At 37.5% G+C, this 25,767-nt stretch overlaps 1 protein-coding gene across 43 annotated transcripts in view; it reads right to left on the bottom strand.

The window, feature by feature from the left end:
- The window catches only part of LOC133844764 (protein muscleblind), a 197,665-nt gene that overhangs the window by 40,101 nt on the left and 131,797 nt on the right, over positions 1-25,767 (bottom strand). The window contains exon 1 of one of the 43 annotated variants that reach the window (XM_062278977.1): positions 7,631-7,651. The exons of 41 other annotated variants lie outside the window; for them this stretch is intronic. In XM_062278977.1, coding sequence (XP_062134961.1) covers positions 7,631-7,636 — 6 coding nt within the window. In that variant the 5' untranslated portion in view covers positions 7,637-7,651. Of the gene's footprint in view, positions 1-7,624; positions 7,688-25,767 lie in introns of those variants that run through there. One more of the 43 variants, XM_062279013.1, reaches the window with a different exon arrangement.

The following is a 25,767-nucleotide window of genomic DNA, read 5'->3' as shown; positions in this document are numbered from 1 at the left end:
ATGGCATTTTAAAATCATTTATGCAAACATATTTTATTTGCATTAGCCTCACTTAATATTGATCAAGTAAAAACCGAAACTGTCATCTTAGTTGGTATTTAAAGATAACTGACAAATTGCACTTTAACTACGAATACCTGTAGTACAACGTAGTATTTTTTTTGGCATTCCAGCTTGCAGCGCATAAGCTCTTTCTTTCTCTTTATAAGTTTTATTTTACAAAATTTTTCTTTGGCAAGGAGATGTTCGTGTACTTTACGCTGCTGCTTGTCAAGCCATAAAATGTTATCACAAAAAGTATTTTCCAAGTCAGCGCACACACAAAAGTGGCAGACAGAGACAGGAACAGTCGGCTGACAGCTGGCTGCAGGCCATGGAGGAGTAAGAGGACAGACAGTTGCAAAGCAAAAGTTGTTGTAGCTTACACGCACACATACATTCGCGACAACACATAGTGAAAGTAACAAATAGAGTTGCCATAAAAATTCATATGCTTATCACGTGCGTTTTGGCATCATACACACACACACGCACTTGCAGGCTGCAGATGGCGCCATATCAAAAAAAAAAAAAGAAGTAAAGTATTATTGTTGTTTTTGCTGACTGGCGCTTCATTCTAAAAACTTGCCACGAAAACTGTACTCGAGGGGGAGTTTTGTTGTAGTTGTTGCGGTTATTGTCAGCATATTCACACGTTACAGACATGCCGCTGTTATACTGTTATACTCGACGTCTGCTCAGCTTAACATAACTGTACTACGTGCACTCGAAAATATTTTGTTTATTTGAATCTGGTAACGATGTTGTATAGCTGCAGTTCTCGTTGTTGTTGCTGTTATTGGCTGATGTGTCCATTTTATTGTCATATTTATCAACAACCAGCCGAAAATAGCAAAAAGAAACAGAAACAGTTCCTCTTCTCTCTTATTTTCGTTGAACACTGAACACTGCTGACATTGACGCATTTTTGCCTTATGCTACGTCAAAAAACGTGCAAAACAATGGAATGCATAACAATAGTAGCAGCCACAACAACAACAACAACAGCAACAACTACAACGCAATAGCAACAACAACAACAACAACGAAGCAATAGCAGATAAGTCAAAATGCCTAGCGTGCATTTCAAATTGGCTTTTTTTTTGTGTGTGGCTTGTGTGTAGAAAATTGTTGTATCTGCAGAGCAAATGCATTCAGAAAATGGAAAATACGGTATGTGACCGTACAAAATGCGTTGGATGCTATTGTTGGTATCCAGTTGACATATTGCTGGAGATAAGAGTGTGCGCAAGTGCTTCGATTGGATTGTTGGATGAAACAAAAATAAACCAAACCAAAAAACACACACACAAAAAGCAATCTGAAGGTCGATGGAGTTATCCCAAAACTTATTCACTTTCATCTTAAAGAGTTTAACGAGCAAATATCAAATTGCATAAAGTACAAGAAATTTATATATATAAAAAAATACTAATCACAATGCTTACAATACACTGTGAAATTTAATATTTAAAATAAAGATTGAGATTTTATTTTTCGATTTTTAAATCGAACAAACTCAAAAGCACTCTCAATAGTCATACCGAAAATAGAACCGTTAAAACAGTGTGCCCATATACTTAGGGATTATTATAATATTGCATATAATTTGAGGGTCTTTCTATATATTGTACATTTATAGTCAAGTTATAGTTCTGTTCTAAAGCCCTTTGCATAACGATGATATTTAAGAACAAACCAAGAGAAATAATTTTTATGCTCAGCCACAAACATTAACTGTGTGACCGTAATCTACATTTAGCTGATAAGCCTAATAGTCGCCAGAAAAAATGTGGACCACCAATTAAAGCTCTCATTTGGCATTGAAAAGGGCCTAAAACATTTTTCGAGCCAAAATGTTATAGGAAAGCGAAAATTACGATGGCAAAGAGCTCTCCCTCTCTCTCTCTCTTTTTCTCTCTCTGTAGCCTCAGCTGGCAAATTGCAATATTAGTGTGGCATGAATTTTGGGAAGCAGTGCAAAAGTTTTGTTTGTTGTTTCAGCATTAGAGATGGAGGCGGAATTTGCAGAAGGGGCGTGAGTTGGCAAAAAGTTAAGCATTTGTGTTTAACACATGTGACCCAGAAAACTCATCGGACGCCAGCGCCATCTGTAAATTGCCATTTAGCAGTGGTTATAATAAACTAATTTGAAAACGCCTAATACTATGCAACAAAGTTTTTTGCTGTGGCCCAAGCCTAGCCAATTAAATAGATGGATAGAATTCTCAGAGTAACATAAACAAATACGTAAAGGGGAAAATTAAAGGCCTTCAGATAGTACGTAGTACAAAGTACTACACATAGTAGAACAGCAAATTACAAATTCGAAATTTATGTAAATTTTATGCAATGCATTTTTTTCCCTTCTCATTTGTGTTTTGTTTGTATTTACGATATGCGGTCTCTAAAAAAACGAACAATCAAAGCAACTAGCAGGCTAAACAGAGGGGCGGAGGACGAACTACCCAGAGCCAGGTGCTATATGGAAGAAGTATAGTCAGTCTTAACGGCCGCCAGCTGTGGACTTCAGACTTCAGACGTTAGACTTGGGACTGACCCCTTAATCTGCATAATTTCTGCAGACAGGGCAGCAAAGGAAAGACAAAGAAAAAATAAATAGAAGTTAGCTTGCCAAGGTGGAAAGGTGGAAAAATGGAAAGGAACTGCTCACCAGGATATTATAAATAGTCCAAGATATTTATATGTAATGAGTATTGACCTTAGGGAGGATGTCGGTTCACTACAAGTATCCTTCATTCATTGGTCGCTCAAAAGGGTAGTTCAGAGACTGAGGTTGATGCTGCTGAGCAGGCTGGAGGAATAACTGGGCAACATCTGTTGAGGGTCGACATTTTGGCGCTTAAAAAGGCAAAGTTGATCCTAATGATGACGAGCACTAAGTTATGTTAATGATCAACCTAGAAACTTTATTAAAAATGCCAAAATTACTGAGCTCAAGTTGTGTCCACTCGTTAGGCTTGACATATGATTGCAGTTTCGTTAATAATGGAAGTTATAAGGAGTCTTATAACCCATATCAATGATATTTCATTTACTATTTCTACTAAATTTGATATGTTTTTAAATGAAAATGCAAGATTACCTAACTTAACTTATTTATTGATTATTGGAGAGAATAGAAAGAATATTTTTGCTATATTATATATCTATATTTCTTAGCTTTTCTTAGTAAGTATAAAGAATATTTTACTTATTCCATCGTCATGAACTGCGCCTATTTCTAAGCTTTAGTCAGTCAGGTGAAACACTTGCTTTGTTATTGTCGTGCCTTGGTGGAATCACTTAGGTAGGCATGTTTGCCTCCCACTAATCCATTTAGACAGCCGCTTGGCAAATAAGTAATGCCTATAAATGAATGAAATGACAATATTATATCGATTGACCTGTGACCCCAAGGCAAGAGACAGAGCTAGATAATAGTCGAAGCAGGCAAAGCATCTTCTCTCACCTCTGGCTTGATTGATTGGCATTGGGGACTGCGTCGTACACTTGTGATTGGATTTATGCTGGTCCCATTTTACTGGCCTGTTTGTTTTCTTATTTTAGCATTTGCCAGCTAAACCTGACAGGTGTTCACTGCGGGGCGTGACAAGACGAGCGACTTCCGTTTGCCAATTTTAAGTGGTTTAAAATACCGTCGACTGTTTAATTATGCAGTACACAACAACAACAACAACAACGAATGGAACTCTCTCTAGCCTCTAGACTTTGTGCAGTGACCAAAATCTGCAGGAAGCAATTATGTGGGCGGCGGTCAGAAAAAAGGGTCTGAAATCGGATAGTGGTTGAATTTGTTGCGTTTAGCGAGGGATTTGTCCTTATAGAGGGTGACTTTGTGTCTCGCAAAAGGGCGATGATGACGTCAGCTTAACGCCGCGCGTTGGGGCAAAGGTTATGCACAACTTAAAGCGGAGAAATGTGGCAAAGAAACGCGTATCACTAACAGTCCAATAAAATATCTAAACAAAGGAGGGAGAAAGAGAAAAAAGTGAGTGGCGGGGAAGTTTTCTTAAGAGTATTATAATTTTGCATTTGAGTGTTGGATTGAGTGAAAGAGAATTGGGAGTTGAGTTGAATACAAAGGGTGAAAAAGAGCACAGAGAAGAGAGTAGGGGGAGAGTAGGGTTGATCGTCAGTTTGTCTAATTGGTGTGACTCATAATTCACCTATTAGAAAACTGACAGGCCAATAATAAAGGAGAATAAACTCCAATTAAAGATAATTGGAGGCAATACAAAATATAGGATTGAAAGAAAGTTAGATTAGATGAAAACAAAATATAATTGTAAAAGCGAGTAAAGTAAAAACAAATTGTTATCACAAAATATCACATAAATTATTAACATTCCTTTGTCAATACGAGAATGCAGTCAGAATGTAAAAAGGAAAGTACAACAAATTTGTTGATTGTTGATAAAAAAAATATATATAAGAAACAAAATAAGAAAAGTCAAAAAGAAAAGTAGAAAAGAGGATGACATCTTAACCTTTCACCGGTTCAGCGCTTCTGTTGTCTTTGCCCCGAGGTGAACAATACCTGAGAAGGGTTCCTCCGGATATGGGACACCAAACCGGTACTTTGCCGAGGTGTCAAGAGGCAGAGCTAAAGATTTATGGGCGTGTGTCCGACTTCATGCCTCTGTCATATTATTTATCATTCTATTCTTTTCCGTTGGTAGGCAGATTCTTTGGCATGCTAATTGCGAACTCTTCGGCGTCTATTTACGGGACATGTTACCCCTGTCCGTCTTCCTCTCTTTCTCATCTGTTATCCGATAGATCCCGTTGAAAGTAAGCCCAAACTTCGGGTTACGTTTGGAGCGTGCCGCATGTGATTCAGATTCAGGTTTCTACCTTTCATTCGCTATGCTTATTGAATTGCTGCGCATTTTGAGGCATTACAAGTATTTGCATTCATGCGGGCATTGTGCTTTTATCTCGACCTGGGACGGAGCACTTTTGGCGCGTGCTCAGTGTCCTAATGCCCAATTAATTAATAATAGAGAATAAACCGCAATAGCTTGATTGTAATTGAAACACATGTCGAAGTTTGTATGTGGAGATGGGAAATAGTGTTGGATAAACATAGCTCCATTTACGAATAACTTAATTACTTGATATTTAGTTCGTTCTTGTTGAGTTTCTAGAATTTGATCTTTGGCTCATTTATGAACTTCTTAGGTTTGTTCATTTTAACAAATATGTTCGTTTCGATTCCTCGAAAACGACTTAAAAATAGAGTCTAAAAAAGAAGTCCTTTGCATAAAACAAACTGAGTTTGATATTCAAAGTATATGTGCTCAATTTATTAAAAGTATATAATATACTCTAACAGATTAGATACAATTGAAACACATGTCGAAGTTTATATTTAGACAAGAACAGAAAAGTGTTGTGTAAACATTGTTCAATTTACTAAATGAGTTTGTTCGTTCTATTTTGTTCAGTTGTTCAGTTGATGTTTTGACCTTTTAGTTCTTTCCTAAACTTATTCCGTTCATTCACTAAACTAAATATGTTCATTTTTGTTCGTTAGTTCCTGAACCCAACACTATTCTCAGAAGGAAATCTTTTACATAGAAAAAACTGCGTTTGATCCAACAATTTCCATGCCCAATATAGTTTTACAAATATTTGAATTGTCATTCCAGCATTTACAGGACATTTGCAGCTGTGTTTACATTTATTGATCGCGTTACGGTATCTTCGCATTTGATATGATTATATGTTGGCAAGAACACCCCCTAAATGCAACACATCGAATTGTTGTCAGTTACCCCATTTTATTTATTAATTTGTCCCCTTTTCATATTTCAACATTTCAACATTTCACCATTATGCCATTTGCTTTTATTATTTTATTTGGAGACATGGCAATGCCCTGCAAGATATCCTGATGATAGGAAAAAACAAAAAGACAAACCAAACACATCCATTCCCCATAAAGCCCCTCGCTTGGGGTGAGCGCATAAACTCAATTACATAATAAAAATTTATGAACGTAGCAAAAGTACATTAAAATTGTTCGCCACTAGCAGCAGTGACCTTCGAAACTGAACTTCCTTCTGATTCTGACCAGAATGTGTTGTGTTCTTTTGACATTGAGTTTGAGTTTGGGTCTTTGGGCTGAGTTCCTCCTTAAGCCACTTTGACGAACACATCCGTACATCAAGTGAAATCCGAAATCATTAATACATATGAGACAGAGCATTTATTGCGACTACGTCGATTTTGAATTGAGTTTGGGATTGCGACTGAGACTGAGACTGAGAGAGAGACTGTGGCTGACCCTCATTTATACGTATATTTCATGTAATTCATCTCAATAAAATGTGAAATATCCACAGAGCAAATCCGCCAACTATAAAATATGTGTAGGCTCGAATCCAGTTGAGTTCTAGCATAGTTCCGACCATTCCCAGACACTGCATAAACAGAGATAAAAATCTAGCTTGAGGGTTGCCCAGTGAGGATGGCGCGTGTCCCGTTTCGGAATTATTGTTGGCCTTTGACATCAAATAAGTTTCGCAGCGCATAAAAAAACCATATAGGGGATCTGCTCTATGAACTTTGGGGTTGCAATGGGTTAATTTATGTAAACACATGCGTGTACACATCTATCTCCATCTATCTATCTTTGTATATTTATATATTTGTGGATTGCTTGTGAAGTTACTAGAGATAAGTCGATGGTGTAGTTAGAAGTCGATGAAATAACTTTCTATGAACTTTGCGTTCAATGGCAGCTGCTAATTGTGAAACGTGTGAACGACTTTCGGTTGACCTTCAACAACTGAGACTCTGAACTTGTTATCAACGCAAATCAACACACAAAGCACATTAAGCTGAGAAGAAAACCTAAAAAACGATGGAATTCTAAACAAGTTTTTCGTGAAATTTCGCCTGGAAATCGAGGCAACAACCCTTCGGGATGCTTTCGAAGTGAACCTCAAAGATGCTAAGCATCCTAAACATCAGCGGGAACAACAATATATTTATAAGCACATTATAATGCATTGTTGTTGTTGCTCTTGACGACTGCCTTCTGTTTGAGAGTCCTTTGTCACATGCACAGCTCTGCTCTGCTCAGGTCTGCTCAGCTCAGCATATTAATGATTTCATGTGTCGTCCAGTTGTCCAGTCCAGACTCAGCATCTTGAGGCCATAGAACTGGAAATGTTTTTCGTGTTTAGTTTTCCCCAAAAAAGTATTCACAACCCTTTCTTTCTTACGTATGCTGCATTTTCACATACATAAATTACTTTTCTTGCTCGCCGAGTTTGATTTTCTCCGAGGGTTCAATTTGGGCTCGTTAATGATGATCAGAGTTTATGGTAAATATACCCCCAAACAATTTGTGGGCAGGCAGGCAGGCTTGGCTTATTTGTTATGGAATTTATGCGTGTGTTTGTTCTATAGACCATCGAAATTTCATGTTATAAACAATTCTGGTTTGACCGTTCAATGTGTGTTATCTTGAAGGCAGATGCTGACATTGTCATCTCCCGTCTTATCAAGTGTGAGAATATCAATGGAATTTAATTATTTCCTACTTGAAATTACTTACGGTCATTCGTTATGCATTAAGCAGACTTTTATGCATAAAAGGAAAATGAATAATTACCTGCAAAGAGATAGACCATAAATAAAAGTATTAGTAAGTGATTTATCATAGAAAAAGTTTCATAAATGCGTATATTTAAGGGGTTATAGAAGAAGAATACTTCTTCGAGTTCATAAAGTATATATATTTTTAATCACTGTCCATATGTTCGCCTAGATTTCAGAAAGATAACCATATACCAAATGTTCATTTCAGTATATTGCAGTATTTTTCAGTCAGATTGGTTTTTTTTGTATATAATGTATTTTTGGTATATTAGTTCGCTATATTCAGTATATAATGCAGTATTTGTTGTATAATATTTTGGTATATTTGGTATATGATTCGCCTTTATTGAGCACATCCGACTGTAGCTATTATAGTTATTATAATATGTAATTACTAATACTGATCACTTGTTATTGTACATTTTAGTATATTGCAGTATTTTTGGTATATTAGGTATATGTTTTGAGCACCTTTGACAGCAGCTTTCTTACTCGGTTTAATATAAAATTACTGACGCTAATCAAATTCATTAACAAATTTGATCTAGCAGTCGAAAAGACGCGCGCTTGTAACCACGACTAATCAAAAAGGACACTTACAAATTTTCACACAAAAATTTAATATTAAATTTGGCCTACCAAATAATTATATCCCCCAGATTCGATATTCATTTCAAACAACCAAATAGTCACAATAAAATAGGTGGCTTTCAGCCCAGAGAGGGGAGAAGCAAGCAAGAGCAGCTTCAGCAATTTTTAGCACTTTTAGCAGTCAAATCCAAGTCAACCTCAAAAAGTCACGTATCCACTGACTCGTGATACCAGATGAGATGATGCGATGAGATGTAAGTTAAGGCGACACAAGTCGAGCCAAAGTGGCAGCCAGTCCTAACAAGTCTAGAGCAAACTACTCATGTGCTCCCAACTGAGAAAGCAGTGTTATGTATGATGCGTGTAGACCACAAACTACAGCAGCACACAGCCTATTCCTCTCCTCCACCTCCATCTCCACCCACTATTTAAAACATTGGAGGGGTCTTAAGAGAAACCCTTGAAGTGCCTGGTGACGGCGATGGCAACGTTTTAAGTGCTCAATTTGGAGACCGTCGGGGGTAGTTACACATTCACTGTGAAAAAAAAAATACCGAAATCCAAACGAAATCTAAATGGATTTCTATTCAAGAATTACTTTTAACTAATAGTTAAATTTGATACAGGACTTTTTGATGCACTTGTTATAACAATATGGCAAAAAAATACACTTCGATACATTTTTGTATTGCTTCGGTATATTATTTGGTATATTTAAAGATAACCGATATGTCACACTTTCAAAAGTTTTAAGTGCTCAATTTGGTGACCGTCGGGAAAAAAGGCCAAAATTTAAAAGGATTTTAAATGGATTTATACTCAAAAATTTGATACAGAACTTGTTTGCAGTAGTTATTAATATACCATGTATGCATCTCGGTATACTTCAGTATTTTTCCGGTAAATTTAAAAGCCTGCTTTGATTTATTGAGAACGAAGTCTCTCACACTAAAACACTTTTCTATAGCTTACTCATTTGTCTTTGTTGACAAATACAAATTCAATTTTTTATGCACAACTATTTTCTTTCAGTGATATTCCATATGCCAAGAGTCTCATGCGCCGTCACTCCTGTGTTGTAAGCAGAGAAAGAAACAGCAACAGCAACAGCTACAAAAACAGCAACAGCAATGAAATCTTAATGCCTTAATGGGCCACACAATCTAATTTACTTTTGTTTGCTTTGCTCTCGCTTTGCCTTTTTCTTTTCTATGTCTCTCGGCTTCACAACAATACGAGTATAAATGATTTTCTCTATTTTTTTTATTGTAGTACAGAATGGATTGGTGTATGTGAGTGTGATTTGCTTTTAATTATTGTTGTTGTTGCTGTGGGATCTTGTCGTTGCTAACGCCATTGGATTTGGCCAAAAGGAGAGACAGAGATGAAGAGAGAGAACGCTAGTAGTACGTATTATGTTAGTACTAGTTCTCGTAGTTGGTTGGCTGTTGTGCTTCCTAATCCTATTAACAATTGCGGTGGCGGCGACGTCATCGCCTTTGATTCTCCATTTCCCTCAGTCTACTCTCCGACTGCCAATTACCAAGCAACGTCATCTTTTTCTCTCTCTCTCGGTTTTTTTTTTGTGCTTTTGGCATGCTCTGCTTAATTCCTTAATTTAATATTGATTTTTGCACGCACTGTGCTTGGTCTCAATGACTAATAAGCTAATGCAAAGTGCATTGAACTGAGATCATTCTGTGTATAAATAACTAATTAATCTTTCGCTTTTAAAGCGAATGCCCATCAATTTGGCCTACAGCATTGAATGCCATATGCATTATGAGTCTATTGAGCTATCCTTATTGCAGTCGTCGTCGTAATCGCAATCGCAATAGCAATCGCCTTTCCCTGCCATATGCCATATGCCAATCGCAATCCCAAATGTCTGCGACTTCCGCTTCAGGGAATTCCAAGTTCTTGTCCTACACACAAGAAGCAATGGCAATGGAAAGGGCCTCGGCTTCGTTTTTTCCTATGTGCATTATACTAAAAATTTTCTACAACATTCTTGCGCAGCTTAATCCCAGCTCACTATAAATCACACAGACGCACAGACACACACACACACACACACACACATACACATATACGCAGACAGACAGTTAGAAGACATAGTAAGCTCCCAGGCGCATATCAAGTTTAAATATTCTAGAATTTTTTTTTTCGCTTTTTAGATATTTTTTTTTAGCACTTTTTGCTGTTTTGCGAAGCTGAAATTCCCTGAAGCTTAACAAGTTTAAGTTGGCTGCAGCTCAAAAAGCTTGCGAAAATACCTTTTTTTATCTAACTCAAACATGTACAGAGCGCACAGCACTCACACACACATACACACACACACTGACACATCGCACAACGCACTTTAGCAGCATGTAAAATAGTTTTAAATTACACAACGAGAGAGAGCCGAGACCGAGACCCAAGGAGCCAGATAAGTTCTAATTTAATTTAAATTTGGCATACCTAAGAAGTGGAAGAGGAGAGAGAAGGGGAAGAAATAGGGATTCCTGCATCCACCTCAAATTTAGTAAAAGTGCACGAAACTGTCTCAAGTTGTTTGCCATTTATTTATATTTCATGCAAATTAACTGCTGCAATAAATTGGCAGCAACACTTTCCATGCCAAGCAAAACTTGACAGACATTTGCAAAGAATTCAACAGCAGGATATGAAGGAATCTGTATCTAAGAAAAAGAGAGAGAGAGAGCAAACGAGAGAGAAAGAGAACTGCGAAATTTAGCCAGCACGAAACATCCTTTTTTCCGCCCAGAGTTTTGACAGCCGCGACATTTTCTGCTTGCTTACCGCTTTTCAACTTTTTAGCCCAGGCAAGAATTTCACCTGCTGCAGTTGGTTACCTGCAATCCAGCACTCTTTGCTCCCCTTCCCACTCCCCATTCCACTCGCCTTCATATTCGCATACAAAATACTGACACATGTCAAAACCTGCGACAGATGCGTGTGGGTGAAAATGCTGGCACAACCTTTTTGTTTGTTTTTGTTTTGCTGTGTGTTGTGTTGTGTTGTTTGTGCATCTGTTTGGGGAAAAGTTTGATGCCTTATGAGAAAAGCTGGCTTAACAATATTAAAACTATACCCTAAATTGATTTTAATCAGTCTACGGCGGCAAATCTTCAGCCACACTTAAGGAATGTGAAGTTGATTAGATTGGAGAAATCTCAAAAGTACTCTCAAAAGTAATTAGAGTCAACTTTGATTACCACAAATGTACGATTTATATTCACAATGGAAAACATTTAAGGAATAGAAACCTAGAAGCCCATTTTATCATCAATTTATGCTGATCAAGAATAAACTCAACTAGTTTCTTAAATATACTTGTGCTATAGATACGTTCATTCATCCTTAAATTTTGTTAACATGAACATTTCAACGCAAGAATCTACAAGATGTGTCAGCTATTCATGCTGATTAAGAATTAACTCAACTAGTTTCTTCTGCTTTTATAAATCATTGAGTAAAAATTTAAGAATTAAAAGAACATTTTAACTCAAGGCACTACAAAAAGTTTGGTCTTCATAGATGTGTCAGCTATTCATGCTGATCAAGAATGAACTTAAGTTTCTTAAAGATACTTGTGGTTTCATAATAATAATGAATAAACATTTAAAAATTAAAAGAACATTTTAACTCAAGGCACTACAAAAGTATTGTCTTCATAGATATGTCAGCTATTCATGCTGATCAAGAATGAACTCAACTTCTGCTCGAATATTCTTACTAAAGATACTTTTGCCATAGATACTTTCATTCATCATTGAGCATAATAAGGCGACATTTGCACTCACGTTGTGTTGCACTTAACGCGTGGCATGCAAAGCTCTAGTCGAGATGCAGAGGATGCATCTTTAAGATACTCGTATACGCAACTCTGCTGTCGTCTTTCGTATTTCGTCTTTCGCCTGTCGTTTGTCGCTTGGCGTGTGCTTGACAAATTCGCTTGCAATTATTTATAGAATGCCAACACGGCGGAGAGAAGGCGTCATGACTACTTGACTTGACTGCCATAGTCGTGGCGTGGCATATGAATGGATGAATGAATGAATGAACAAATGAACGAATGAATTAAATTATACAAGCGGCAAGCTGCAAGGAGGCTAACATCAACCCCTGCCAATCCGCAATCCACATGACAACTGTCGCTTCTTCGTTTGCTTTAGTCATCGTCATCATCATCATCATCATCGTCATCATCGGTGAATGCTCCACTTTTTGGGCAATTTAATTACGAAATGCTGCCGAATTATTTTTATGCTAGCCTCGCTCATAATTTGTGTTTGTGTTTCAGTTGTAGTTTCGATTTGTGTGCCAAGTGTCAGCTGTACAAATTGAAAATTTCATTTTTCATTTGGCAATCATAAATATTACAGCTAAATTTATTTGCATTCGCTTTTAGCTTCTCCACAGCAATTTTGTTGTTCTTCTTTTGCTTTGCTTGCTGGTCCACAATTAGGGGGGAAAGACAGACAGGCAGGCAGCAGCAGTCAAGTAACTGGCGATTAATTAAACAACTTTTTGCTATTTGTATAATTTTTATAATTTAGATGCACCGCACCACAAGATACGAGCTACAATATATAAAACAGGAGAACAAAAGCTCGAGTCGCTTAAGCGTAAAGTTTTCTTTTTTCTTCGTGCTCTCTCTCTCTCTCTCCCTCTTTCGCTTATCTTGGCTAAGTATACAACGCAACGCAACAAGTTAATTAGCAGTGACTAAGGACGGAGTACAGAGAGCACAGGACTTTGGTCACGGGTCCATTATGTAAAAAAGTCAAAGCATTCTGCCTCCGCTTCTTACTCATTATATCACTAATATAAAGTTTTTTATGCACTTTTGTGCAGCTTCCGGTTGCTAGAGCTCAGAGCTCAACAGACGGACGACGGACGGAGTTATGCAAGTTATTAGTAGAGCTTTGTGGTCACGGGATAAAACCTCACAAAGCGCCAGCTGCTGCTGCTGTTGTACGTTCTATAGTTAACAATATGTCAATGACTATTTGCCCTGCTCTTGATGTTGCTGCCGCTGTTGCTTCTCTGACAAAGCAAAATAATCAGTGAGCAGAGTCTATTCCAAATTGCGCATTGGCCTGAATTATCTTTAAGCTGTCGACGACTGTTGTCATTTGCTTGGCTTTAAGGTGCGCACATGTGTGACTGCAATCTGCATTAGCCGGAAGCACACAATCATCGCAATGCAGCTCGAAAATATGGTAAACCACTCGCTCCGCAAACTCCGCACTCTCCGCCAACAATTTCCGGAAAGAGTTTTTTTGTGCATTTTTATTTTTAATTTTCGGTTACAGCAATGCTTTTGGCTCATTGTAGAGGATTTTCGTAATTAACCAAAACAACAAGTGTTCGGTCTAAGGGAAGCTGCAACGACAGAGTTTGCTCATAAATACGAAATGCTCGACAGACAGAGGAGAATTTTATTTACTTGCGACTTTGTCTATTAAACGTCGTTCAGTTCACCTATTTTAATTCACTCCCGTGCCTTTATTCTAATTCAATTTACTTCACTACACGCAACCACAGAGCAGGTTGTTTATAATTTTGTCAATTACAACGCAGGTATCTTCGTCGTAAATTACTTTACGACTATTCATCTCAAACTAATGAGTACAAAGTAGATTTACGCCTTTTCAAGTTGCTCATTTACTAATTAATAATAAAGTTACAGTGATATGTGACACATAGCAAAAATGAGGAAAAAGTAAGTAAAAATGTCAGCTAAGTTTAACACAACAAATATATTACATAAAAGTGTTTATTAACGTTTATTTTAATTCATTTTAATATGCGAATGTTTTTAATATTTACTTCTTGTTATCGTCACAAAGGTTTCTCGTGCCTCATCTCACGATCGATACTCGTGCCTCCTCTAATCGATAGGAGTATCGCTGCTGTAATCGACAGAGCCCACGCTCGGCGTTGCCAGATAGTTCACACAAAAGTGTGTTTGCAAACAATGCGAAAGCTGCTTTTCGACGCACTCAAATACAAATTTATCAAAACCTAACATTTAATATGCGTAAGTATTAAAGTATTACATTAAATTTAGAATATTTTTGAAATTTAATAAGTATACTGAAAATAGCAAAGTCAAATCGTTTACCATATTCCTTGTTTTTATTTGCTTTCAACTAGAAAGCATTGCTCGTTCTCCTGGCCAAAAGAACTCGCACTCTGATCAGATTGCACAAGCAACGGCAATGGGAGCTCTCATTGCCGAGAACAGGAACCCGAGACCGCAATGAAGTCAATGGAAAGTCTGTCTAGTTCATATAAAGCACTCATTTACCCGTCACTCTGCCCACCCCCCAAACCACCTTCACCAGCAGCCTCAGCATTCAAAACATTTCGCGTTTTTCTGCTATTTTTTTTTTCATAAATATTTTCGCCCTTTTTTAATTCTATTTGTATGTGTGCTGCGGCCGTGCAGTTTTCAAGTTTTGTGGCAGTTTTGCGTGTTTGCTTATAATTTTGTTTGAGTTGCAATGCCACGCCCCCTAAACCCCAGGGCAAACAGAAAACCACCATTCTCCGCCGCACTGCTTGCTTGCCTTCGGTCAGACTGCAAACCAAAAACTACGCGACCGGCACACAGAAAATTTGTAATTACTTTTTCATACAGCAATTAAAAATGGCGTAAATAGCAAAGCAATTGAGAGAAAGTGGAGAGACAGACACAGAGACAGAGATGCCGAGAGGGAGATAGAGAGAGAGAGATAAGAGTTGAACTTTAAGTTGGAGTTTGATACACAGAGAAGAGATAAACACTGCACCGTGTCGGACTTGCCCACAGAGTTTGCAAAAGTGGAGTTTTATTTTTGCCGCTATTTTAAGTAGTTTTTCGCTTGATTTGTTTTATTTTTTCGTTCGTTCGTTCTTCCTTTTTTGGTTATTTCTTTTCGCTTACCACTTTAATTGAGTTACAGTACAAGCGAGTGAGAGAGGAACACAAGTGGCAAAGTGGAAAAGTGGCAAAAAAGAATTAGGTAGAGAGAGAAGAGCGGGAAAGAGGGGAGCATTGAATTACGTAAGTTGCAGTCTATTGATTTTCATATTATTCGGAGCAGCATGAATAATCCAGGATACAAAAGCTCGCTCACCTAAAAAGGTATAACAAAAAAAAAGGAATCGCTGTTATAATTCGAATTTAATGACATGCACAGCCATAAGAATCTTGTAGTTGTTGTAATTGGCGGCGTCATTAGCGCAAATTACAAGCAATTAAGTGCGCAGTGCACAAATACACACACACAAATATACACATATACATATATTACCACATCAGGGCATAGATGCTTGCAAAAGCGGCTTGTTATCGTCGTATATATCAGTCGACAACAAAGTGTAGAGAAACGAGTAGCAGAAGAGAGAGCGAGAGCCATTTGCAATTGCATTGCCAATGCATTAAATTAATTGAAAGCATTAAACGTAAACAATATAGAAGCGTGTTTGATGTCTCTATGTGTGTGTGTGTAGATGTCGATAGTCAAGGATACTTGAAAGTGAGCGAGAGAGAGATAGAGCCACTTTCGGCCTTCAATCAATTTGCAATTACTTAAAGTTCATTGAAATGCGCTAAACACGAAGTCGCCATAAAAATAGAGCTGCGCACTAAAATAGCAAATGGAAAATTGTGCAATAAAAACGTGCAGCTTGTTGCTAAATGAAAGAAAATAGAAAATGTTGCATAAATAATTGAGTAGAGAGACGTGGCTCACACACACACACACACACACAGAGAAATATGTTCGTTGTGGAGACATGCACATGTGTCGTATTCCCCATGGAAATCAGCATATTATCAAAGTAGTATAGAGTTCTATATATGTATGTTGTATCCAGGCACATTCACATCACTTAGTTGATGTGCCTCCAAACAGGATACGAGTTCTGTAAACTGCATTGTGGTGGTTGCTTCACTTTATGACCAGGCCAAGAAATGCTGCAGGCGGACATACAACATACAACATACGACTTAATGCGTCTTCCATGTAGCTGTTATAGCAATTCACAGGCAACAAATGCTAGCGCACTTTTCAGCATAAACCAAAACTGTGGAGATATCATTTCTTATGGAATCCTCTCATGATTCGAGTTTGAGGTTTGGTTTTTAATATTGTGGTATGTAAGTATGAACTCTATTGCTGTTTAAGCAGTTCTAAATAAGATTGTATATCGATAGTTTTAGAACTCATTCGATAGTTCACTTGAGTAAGAAATACTGCACAATCTGGAGAGTATGTAAACAATATGGTATATTATAGAGACTCACTAAAATATAGTTAATATACCGAAAAATACTGAAAGTATACCAAAAGTTATATTTGATATATCGATATATTATAACATTAAACATATAAGATTGTCATTAATATACCGCGAAATACTAAAAACAATACCAAAAGCTATATTTGGTATATATATATATATTATATCTTTCAAAATATACCATTTTGTCATCCAAATTAACTAAGACATGACTACAGTAGCCGTTTATTTATTTATTTGATCGCAACCAAATTTTTAGGATGTGCTCAAAGTTTTTATACTCTTCTATGTGTAGTGGGTAACAAATTTAATTCTGATGTGACTTTACTACATCAGCTTTGTTCGTATTTCGATTCCACAAATTCCCACATTGAGTGAATTTGTTAATTTCTCTGCTCTCTTTTTATCTGATCAATCTTTATGCTGGCACCATTTGAATGCAGAGTGATTAGCACAGACCTAATTCGAATTAAAATACCTGACAAAATGAACACTGAGCTTTGTTGCGGCACTTTTCAACGTTTCGCCAGGAACAAGCGCATGCGCATTTTTTTGTTCACTTGGTTTTTTGTTGGTTTGTGGCTGTTTATTTGTTTGTGCTTTCCATTATTGTTGTTGGCCTACAAGGATAAAAATCTAGAAAAGCGCTGTGCCACATGCAAAGCAGTAAAAGGAGGAGGGAGGAAGGGAGGTGGCAAAATGAGTCTGGCATGCCCTTTTCTTTATGTTTTGTAGTACAAACGTCGTAACTGGCAACTGAGTTGCCTCTCTATCTGCTGTTGGGCCAACCGTTAGTTTTTTGTGCGCATTTCGTGTGCCTCTTTTGTCTCAGCTTTCTGCAGAGTGCCGAGTGTGTCGAGAGTGTGGCAGGTGGCAGGTGGAAGGTGGTGTGTGGCGGGTTTCGTGTTGTGGCCAACTTTGTCATGGCAACGCGTTAAATAATGCCAAAAGAATGGGTCACACAAAACCGTTAAGTGGATTGGGCGAATGTGTATGTGTCAGTGTGTGTGTGTGTGTAAAGGGCGGTGTGTATTTGCAGGCATTGTTTCACACAATACAAGGTAATTATATAATTTTATTTATAGCCAGATAAGTGTGGCGAGAATGCAATTAACAAAAATTTTGACGAGGGTTTTCTGGACATGCAGCTTTAATTCGAATATTCGCTACTTCTTTTTTTGGCATATTTAAGACACACGCAGCAGATAGAACATACAACATACGACAAATAATAGAACAAAGAGCCATAACTCCAATTATGGACAAAAAGCTGGCGACTAAGTGCAATTTATTCATTTGATTATTTTGCTACCCAAAGCAGCAGCAGCAAGAAGAGCAACGCACAAACATACAAAAATAAAAATATAAATTTATTAAACTATAATTCAGGAGGAAAACGGAAAAGCACTTTGGAGCTCACACCTAACACAGAGCCACAGCCCAGAGCAGCAGAGGACAACGACGACGATAACAACAAAAGTGAGTGCAAAAAAGTAGCCAAGCCGCGACGAAACAGAAACAACAGCAACAGCAACAACAGCTAAACAAAGAAGGCGATGTGATGGTTGGAAATGGAAAAGGACGTTGCCACGTACATAAACAAGTGTGCATTAAGTGGTGCGAGGCGACACCAACAGAAAAGTAATAATAAAACATAGCCAAATGGCGAGCAAAATACGCTCGACGCTCTCTCTCTCTCACTCTCTCTCTATTTCTATTTCTCTTGGCTGGCAGGCAAATAGCAATTTCTTACAGCAAAATCAGCCGGATCCCGAATGCTGACAGTTGTTGTTGCTGTTGCTGTTGCTCGAACGAGTTCGCGTGTCTCGTCCAAGGAGCGAAAAAGTTTTGTTTGCATGTCTGCGGTACATTTCCGCGACAGGCACAGCGCAACCAGATCCCCGCCGAACCATATGCTATATAATACAACAATACATATATAACATACTTATATACCATAGCTTGTAACGCACACATATATATCTACCATATATATATTTGTTTATCCATATACTTCATTCGTTTACCCTGCAACTACAATAAACAAAAACATTGAACTACGTTTCTGTCTCAAGCGTTTGACTATGCGAAATAAAAGAGAAGAATTATTTGAAAATCAAATTATTTATATATTTTCAATATTACATGTTGAAATAAATTAGAATACCGAATTAGTATACCGCAAAATACTACAATATACTAAAAGCCGTATATCGATATACTATTACATTCAAAATGTACTAAATGGTAAAGAACATAAAAACCGAGATACACAACAATTACGTTTTAGAATAAAACGGAATACCAAATTAGTATACCAAAAAATACTAAAATATACCAAAAGCTATATTTAGTATATGAATATATATGAATGAATACTATCACATTCCAAATTGGCCAAAGAAGAATGGTACATTAGAGATAGAATAGAAACCGAGAGGTCTCTTTATGTTTTATAACTTTTAGAATAAATTGGGATACCAAATTAATATACCAAAAACTATATTTAGTATATGGATATACTATTACATTCCAAATTGACCAAAGAGTACACAATATACCATTAAAAATAGACAATAAACAAGAAAGTCCCTTTAAGGATGACACAGAAAATCAACTCTGATACCGCATTGCAGTAAATTATACATTACCTACCCATTACAAATTACATAGCAAAGAGTAGTATTAACTAAGCACAAGAATAAATAATAATACATTTATAGCATTGGGCTAATTTTATGAAGTTATACGAAAGTTGTGTTCTGTAATCTAATGGGTGCAAAAGCTTTTATTGAACCATCTTTTAAGGTTCGCCAGCAAGTCAAATGACGCCATTTGACCTGTTGTGACTACAAAGAGGAGAAATAACAGAATTGGCGTGTTCCAACAAAGGGCAAACGGTGCCGAGTGCTTTAGTGTTCCACCCCGTCGAAAGGACAGACTTACGACTTCCCCTCACACACACACACAGAGCACACACACACATAGAGTTTCCCCCCATCCGAACGTTCGCTGGCATGCAAATAAAATAAAATAAAATGAGTGACTGGCGCCATAATGTCGCCACGTCTGGCGTCCCTTTCGATTTGGGTTTTGTCTACTTGCGTAGCATGTGGCGTTTGTTGTATCCTTTTCACATACTATATAAAATACTATATGGTATATACGTAGTATATACATTTACATCGTCGAATAGTGTGTACCTAAGCCAACACGCTCTGGGTTGGCGCTGTTGCAAATAATAGTGTTGAGTGTCATTTGTGTGCCTCTCGCTTGGCCCCGTGTTTATTTGCTGTTAATAAAGCGAATGCTCAGCTTAAAGTTATGACTTCTTTGCACATTGTGCCACTTACAAATTACTTTACTACGCTTTCATTAATAGTCTCGCATCTTTAAGAAATACTCTTGATAGCCACAATCCAAGTTCTTGATAAACATTGCGTCTATTTATTTATACTTTTTTCTATACATATTTTCTTTTTTGTGTTTCGTGCTCGATAAACATCGCATTGCCAAGTTGGAAACCCTCTGACAATGACAAGATTTACAGCACCCAAACCAAAACCAAGGAGGAGGAAAATAAAAGCGCAAGACATGAACGGAAAAGAAGTGAGAGTTGGGTGACTGCGAGACGAAGCAAAGCAAAGCAAAGCAAAGGCTGTATGCCATAATAATCTGTGACCACTTTTGAGAATTCAATGAATGCTGCACGCACACACATACACGCACACATATACAATGAAGAAGAAGGAAAAAAATGATTTATTTTCCATTCGATGAACGCAAGAAGAGCGTAACTTGAAACGCTGCGTTCTTTGGGGTCCTTCAGTTGTCTTAGTCCTTTTTTCTCCAATACTTTCGGATAAGTGTAGCGAATGGACATTTTGCACAATACATTGAGCATTTCCGGCCAAAATGAATCCTCCGATACGATGCGATGCGATGCGATACGAGACGATAGGGCGTCAGGGTAAAACATGTGTAGAAGTTTAATTTAATAAGTTTCTGGGTTATAGGATATGTTAAACACGACAATATTGTGTTGAGTGCCGGCGGGCTTCAATCGCCACTCGCTCCCTTATCGCCTAAAAATAAAAGGCAACACAAAAGGAAAAATAAAAAAAGAAAGAAGAAAATATATATGTATATACATATATGGTGTGTATGTTTGTGTATCAACAAATTGAAGTTGGTTTATTGGCGCTCTAACATGTTGCTAATTTTGTTTGTTATAAAGTTCGTTGGAGAGATGCAAGACTTTTTCCTTGTTCTTTTTAAAATGTTCAGCTTGAGTTTGGGCTCAGATGAGGGTTACATAAATCATGCGTCATGTTAACACAAACTTTGACTTCCTCAAACTGGGGGAGATGGAAGGAAAAAGGGACTCGCCACATGTGTTGCGCAATTTGTAAACTGGCACCACACAAAAAATTGAATATGAGGCGACTTTAAGTCAACAAATGGGCTAATTAAATGGCTTGTTGCCCTAAAGCAGCTGCTATGTGATATGGAAATCCTATCATATCTCGCTAATAAGCTCGAGTTTAAAGCATTAAAGTTCGCTGCGCAAATACAAAGCGAATAGCATGTTAATTTCTGTTCGCCTAGAAGCCGCTGTCAATGCCAAAGCCCAAGCTTCCGCAGCCGGAAAGGATTGGAAGGGAAGAGGGAAAAGGAAAGGGAAAAGGGGATAGCAGAGAAATTGAAAGGACATTAAACAGTTGCCGCAGCATCCTTTGCGTGGCCGACAAGTGGCCCAAGCAAAGTAAATCAATTTGGTCCAATGAAATAATCGAGAGTCTGCTTCTCTAATTGTTTATGCGTTTACCTTTCATCGGCAGCGACTGTTATGGAAACCTTTAAGTATTGCCCATTCATCAGAATTCAGAACCCCTTTTCGAATTTTTTTTGTGTTTTTTGTTATTGCTTCGGATTTATTGTTCATATTCTGTATTGCCCTTAGAAACCTCTTCGTTTTCCATAAGCGAAAGTGTTGATTTCTGCGTAAGTTGCTGCAAAACAGGTGCTTCCTGTTCAAAGAACTTTTGTTCAGCGAACAAAGCGAAGCAAATCGAAAGACAGCAGCGAAACTTCCTCACAACAAATTTTGTGAAAATGAGCATAATAGATGCGACCTTGGTAATTTCATACCTTTTGGCACATTCAAAATATCCAAAAAAAAAAAAAGGTACGTAATGTATTCCAAATCTAGTAATAACTTAAATGCTTGAGTATTATAATAATAATAATATTTTCACAGATTGATTGAATACAAAACTGTGAAAAGGAAGATGTTCTTCTTTATTACTTCTCGTTATGTTCTTTTTTTTTTTTTAATTTTATGAATTTGTGCTTTTATTGAGTGACGATTAACTAAATTCTTGCTTTACTTTTTATGTGTTGTGTGTTATGTAATAATAACATTCTTCAAGTCTTGAGTAATACACACTTCATTTAAATGAAGTGCTGATATACTAGTATTAACGGTTAATAAGTAAAGCACCATATACAAAACATAAATGATGAAAAAAACACAATTTTTGAGGATGACTTTTTCTAATCTTCTTGGAGTTGTTTTGGTTGACGATCTAGTATATTTTCGACTCTATGGTATATTTTAAATTTAGTAATGTCAATATACAAAATGTAGCATTTAATAAATTTTTAGTATTTTTATGGTATACTATTTTGGTATATTATGAAATTAATACCGCACCCATTAAAAATGGGTAGTGAGTATCTCTTTCTGGTTTTCATTTTGTTGGTTTTACTTTAATTTAAACTTTTTTCACTATTGTTTAAAATTTCTCAAATTATTCTATTAAATTGTTTTAAATTGTTTAAAATTTCTCATATTATTCTGTTTAATTATTTTAAATTTATCTTTAAACGTATGTACCTTAAAATTTAAGATTTCATCGAAATGCAATTAACTTTAATATATATGTTAAAGAGAAAGAAATAGTCAAATTTTTGCTTGCTCTCGTTTTGTTCCTCGTGAAAAAAGATAACGAACTGTGGACTCGCATCATTGCCGAGGATTACCTGAATTTCTCTAGTAAAATTGAGCTGCCATTTGGCCTGACACTTGCGGCTTTGGCCACAGATGCTACTTTAATTTCACAGTCTATACACACACACACACACATACACATACACATACACATACACACGCATAGCTAGTTCACCACAAGAGAGCTACCAACCAAACCCACTGGCAGCTCTACCATATTTTCATTAGTCTTCTCCGCTCCGCTATTCAAACCGCATTCGCATTCGCAGTCAAGGGAGGGGGCAGCGGGAGCGGGTGGAGGGCAGATGAAATGCGCCCGGCAACGAAATTACAACTTGTCAACCCAATCAAGCGCGCTTTATGCAGCAATTTCCGTCACTTGTGTGAATTCCCACACACACACACACTTGCTCACACTCACACACTTTTTATTTGAGGCACACACACCTTGTGGCAATAAAATGCACATTATCAGCTAATATAAAATATGAATGAGCCGACTGAGCAAGTGTAAATAATCCTTTTTTGATTCAAGAGCTCAGGCGAAATTAACAAAGCTTCTCACACAAATTCCTTTCATTGAGTTTGCTGCGGCTCAACTAAAGCTCAGACAAACTAATGTGAAAATGGGGGAGAAAAATGGAAAAATCATGTAATAGATTAATATTCGAAAAATTAAAGCAATATAATTATAAACAACATTAATCTTAAATAAGTCGAGTGAATGGGAATTATCTAATCTTTCCTATGGACATTTTATGTTCTTCTCTTCGGGGTTGGCTGCTGTTCAGCATTTTAATTTCATACTGGGCCATATTTCCTGGCAGGCGGCGATGCCATTCGGTTTAGCGAGGACATCCGCCGGCACTTCCGGCAACAGTTGCCAGCTGGCGCCTTGCCCTTTACTATGTCCTGTCTTCTGTGTCTTCTGACCATGTTCTTCTTGTTCACGTCGCCGGCTTCTTTAATTTGCCTCCAGCAATGTAGCGAAGGACAAGAAACTTAACGACAAGCACAACGACAACGTCGACAACGACGACAACGATGATACAGTCTCAACATACTCGTATATAGTAGCTGCAATTGGCTTAGGAGAGGAATTTCTTAAAGGATGCAAAAGTATCATGGCAATTAGCCAGCTTTTGGGGTGCTTTTGATAATTCAGCGAATAATTCAGGGCACACACAAACTAATGAACTTTCAATGTGCACCCTTGGGCCGACAACTTGTTTTTTGCCTTTAATTACAAAAATCAACAAATGCCCGCAGCTTTGATTTATGCTGCACATGTGCGTAAATTCTTCTCCTGTCCAGAGTCCAACAGCCACTCACACACTTACACGTATTGTGAGACACGCCCCCGTCCACAAAGACGCCCGCCCATTTGCAAGCTGTGTTTAGTTAATTACTGACAAAGCATCCTGCGGGCGGGCGGATCTCCTCGCCCAATGGCGACTTTTCAAATTTTATGTCTTACAGAGCTCAAAGCGAACCAAAATTAGCTCCCTCGCGTATAATTTGGTCGACGTGTAATGGACAACGTCGCGTTGCGTTCCGTTACGTTGCGGGGGCGGTGAGATGAGTGTCAAACTTTTACTAACTGTGCTGCGACTTCTCGCCAGTGTTTACGACTAAATTAAATGTGCATTAAATTACGGTTAACAACTGTCAGTCGCGGCAAATGCTGAAGACACGTAGATGAAGACAGCTAGACAGCAAGTAAATATCTATGGCATTTAAGACGAACTCAAATTTAGATTCATCTGCCTCACGCTGATCAAATAGAATCTATTCTGGCATTTTATGTGACACGTAATGCGTAAGGACAATGGGCAAGATGTAATTTGTTCCCAATACACATGGCATAGACGCTAATTTTTGTATATTTTAGCATATTTTGAATGCTGTAGTATATTTTGGTATTTTTACTAAATTGTATATATTGACTGCAGAAGTACATATATAAATAAACACGGAATGCGTAAGGGTAGAGTCTAGATTTGGTATATTTTGTACTCTATGGTATATATTGAAGGCAGTAGTCTATTTTTTTAATATTTTTTACTTAATGATATATATTGGCTTCAGAAGTACATACTATGTACAAATCTTTTAAATATATTATGCGGTATATTTGTTTATAACGTATATGAATAGTATATAGTATTTTGTTGGTATATTAATTCAGTATGTTCTAAAAATAATCTCTCACTGCTTTTGCTTTACTTGAAAATGTTCGAATGTGTACCTCACAGTCGAGCACACTGCTGTTTTACTTGTTTTCTTATGTGCCCTTAAATACGAATTGATAATGCATTAAGCGAAATGTCTTCATATATTCTACACTCTTGTCTTTCACTTGTTTTTTACTAGTCTCTTCCTATTCGATTTCCTCTTTCCATAATACAAACAATACAAAAAAAAAAAAAAACAATTGATTTTTAATTCAAATGCCTCAGTTTTATAGCCTGTTTTAGAGTTGGACCTAATAGCCCCGAAAAGCAGTCGAAACTGAAATGTCGTCACGTTGATTTGATTTTATTAGGCCCTGTTGGCCGGCCAACACGACGCGTCGGCGAAACTTTCTAAGCATCCTGGGGACGATTATTGGACAAGTGGGTTTGCCTTTGGCCTCGTAAACCTGTTTTAATGTGCCTAAAATGACCTGTGTCGCATAATTTATGCATGTTTCGCTCGGCAAACAAGCGAAATAAAACAAAACGAAACGTAACGAAACGAACTCAACGCATAAGTTAAAGTAAGAGCCCACTTAGTAGACCAATAAATATCAAGGAATAGCTAGGCAAAAGCTCTGCCTACCGCCTTCGTTGTGTTTTATGGACAAGCCGCAGTCGCAGTCGCAGCTTTCGGTTGCTTTCTTATTAAATTCTGTGCTGTGTGGGCACAAAGCAGAGCATTAAATTCCTAAATGTGTTACCTGTTTGCCCTGCCGCCTTCCCTCCTGCTTAGCTAGCTGTCATTTTGTTGACTGTCGCCTTGTTGCTCTTCATAAAAATTTGCTTTATATAATGTCATACAAAAGGAATAACGAGGTGGGTGTGGCGGGTGCGAGGATGTGTGGTTAGCGGTCTATGGACAGCATCCACTCAAATGCCGCAGACAATGTCGTCGACTGCCAACAAGTATGATAACCGCAACAGCAACAACAACAACGACAACAACAACAG

Source organism: Drosophila sulfurigaster, chromosome 3 (assembly GCF_023558435.1).
Source record: "Drosophila sulfurigaster albostrigata strain 15112-1811.04 chromosome 3, ASM2355843v2, whole genome shotgun sequence".
NCBI classification, from domain to species: Eukaryota; Metazoa; Arthropoda; class Insecta; order Diptera; family Drosophilidae; genus Drosophila; species Drosophila sulfurigaster.
This window is presented reverse-complemented; position numbering and strand designations above follow the sequence as displayed.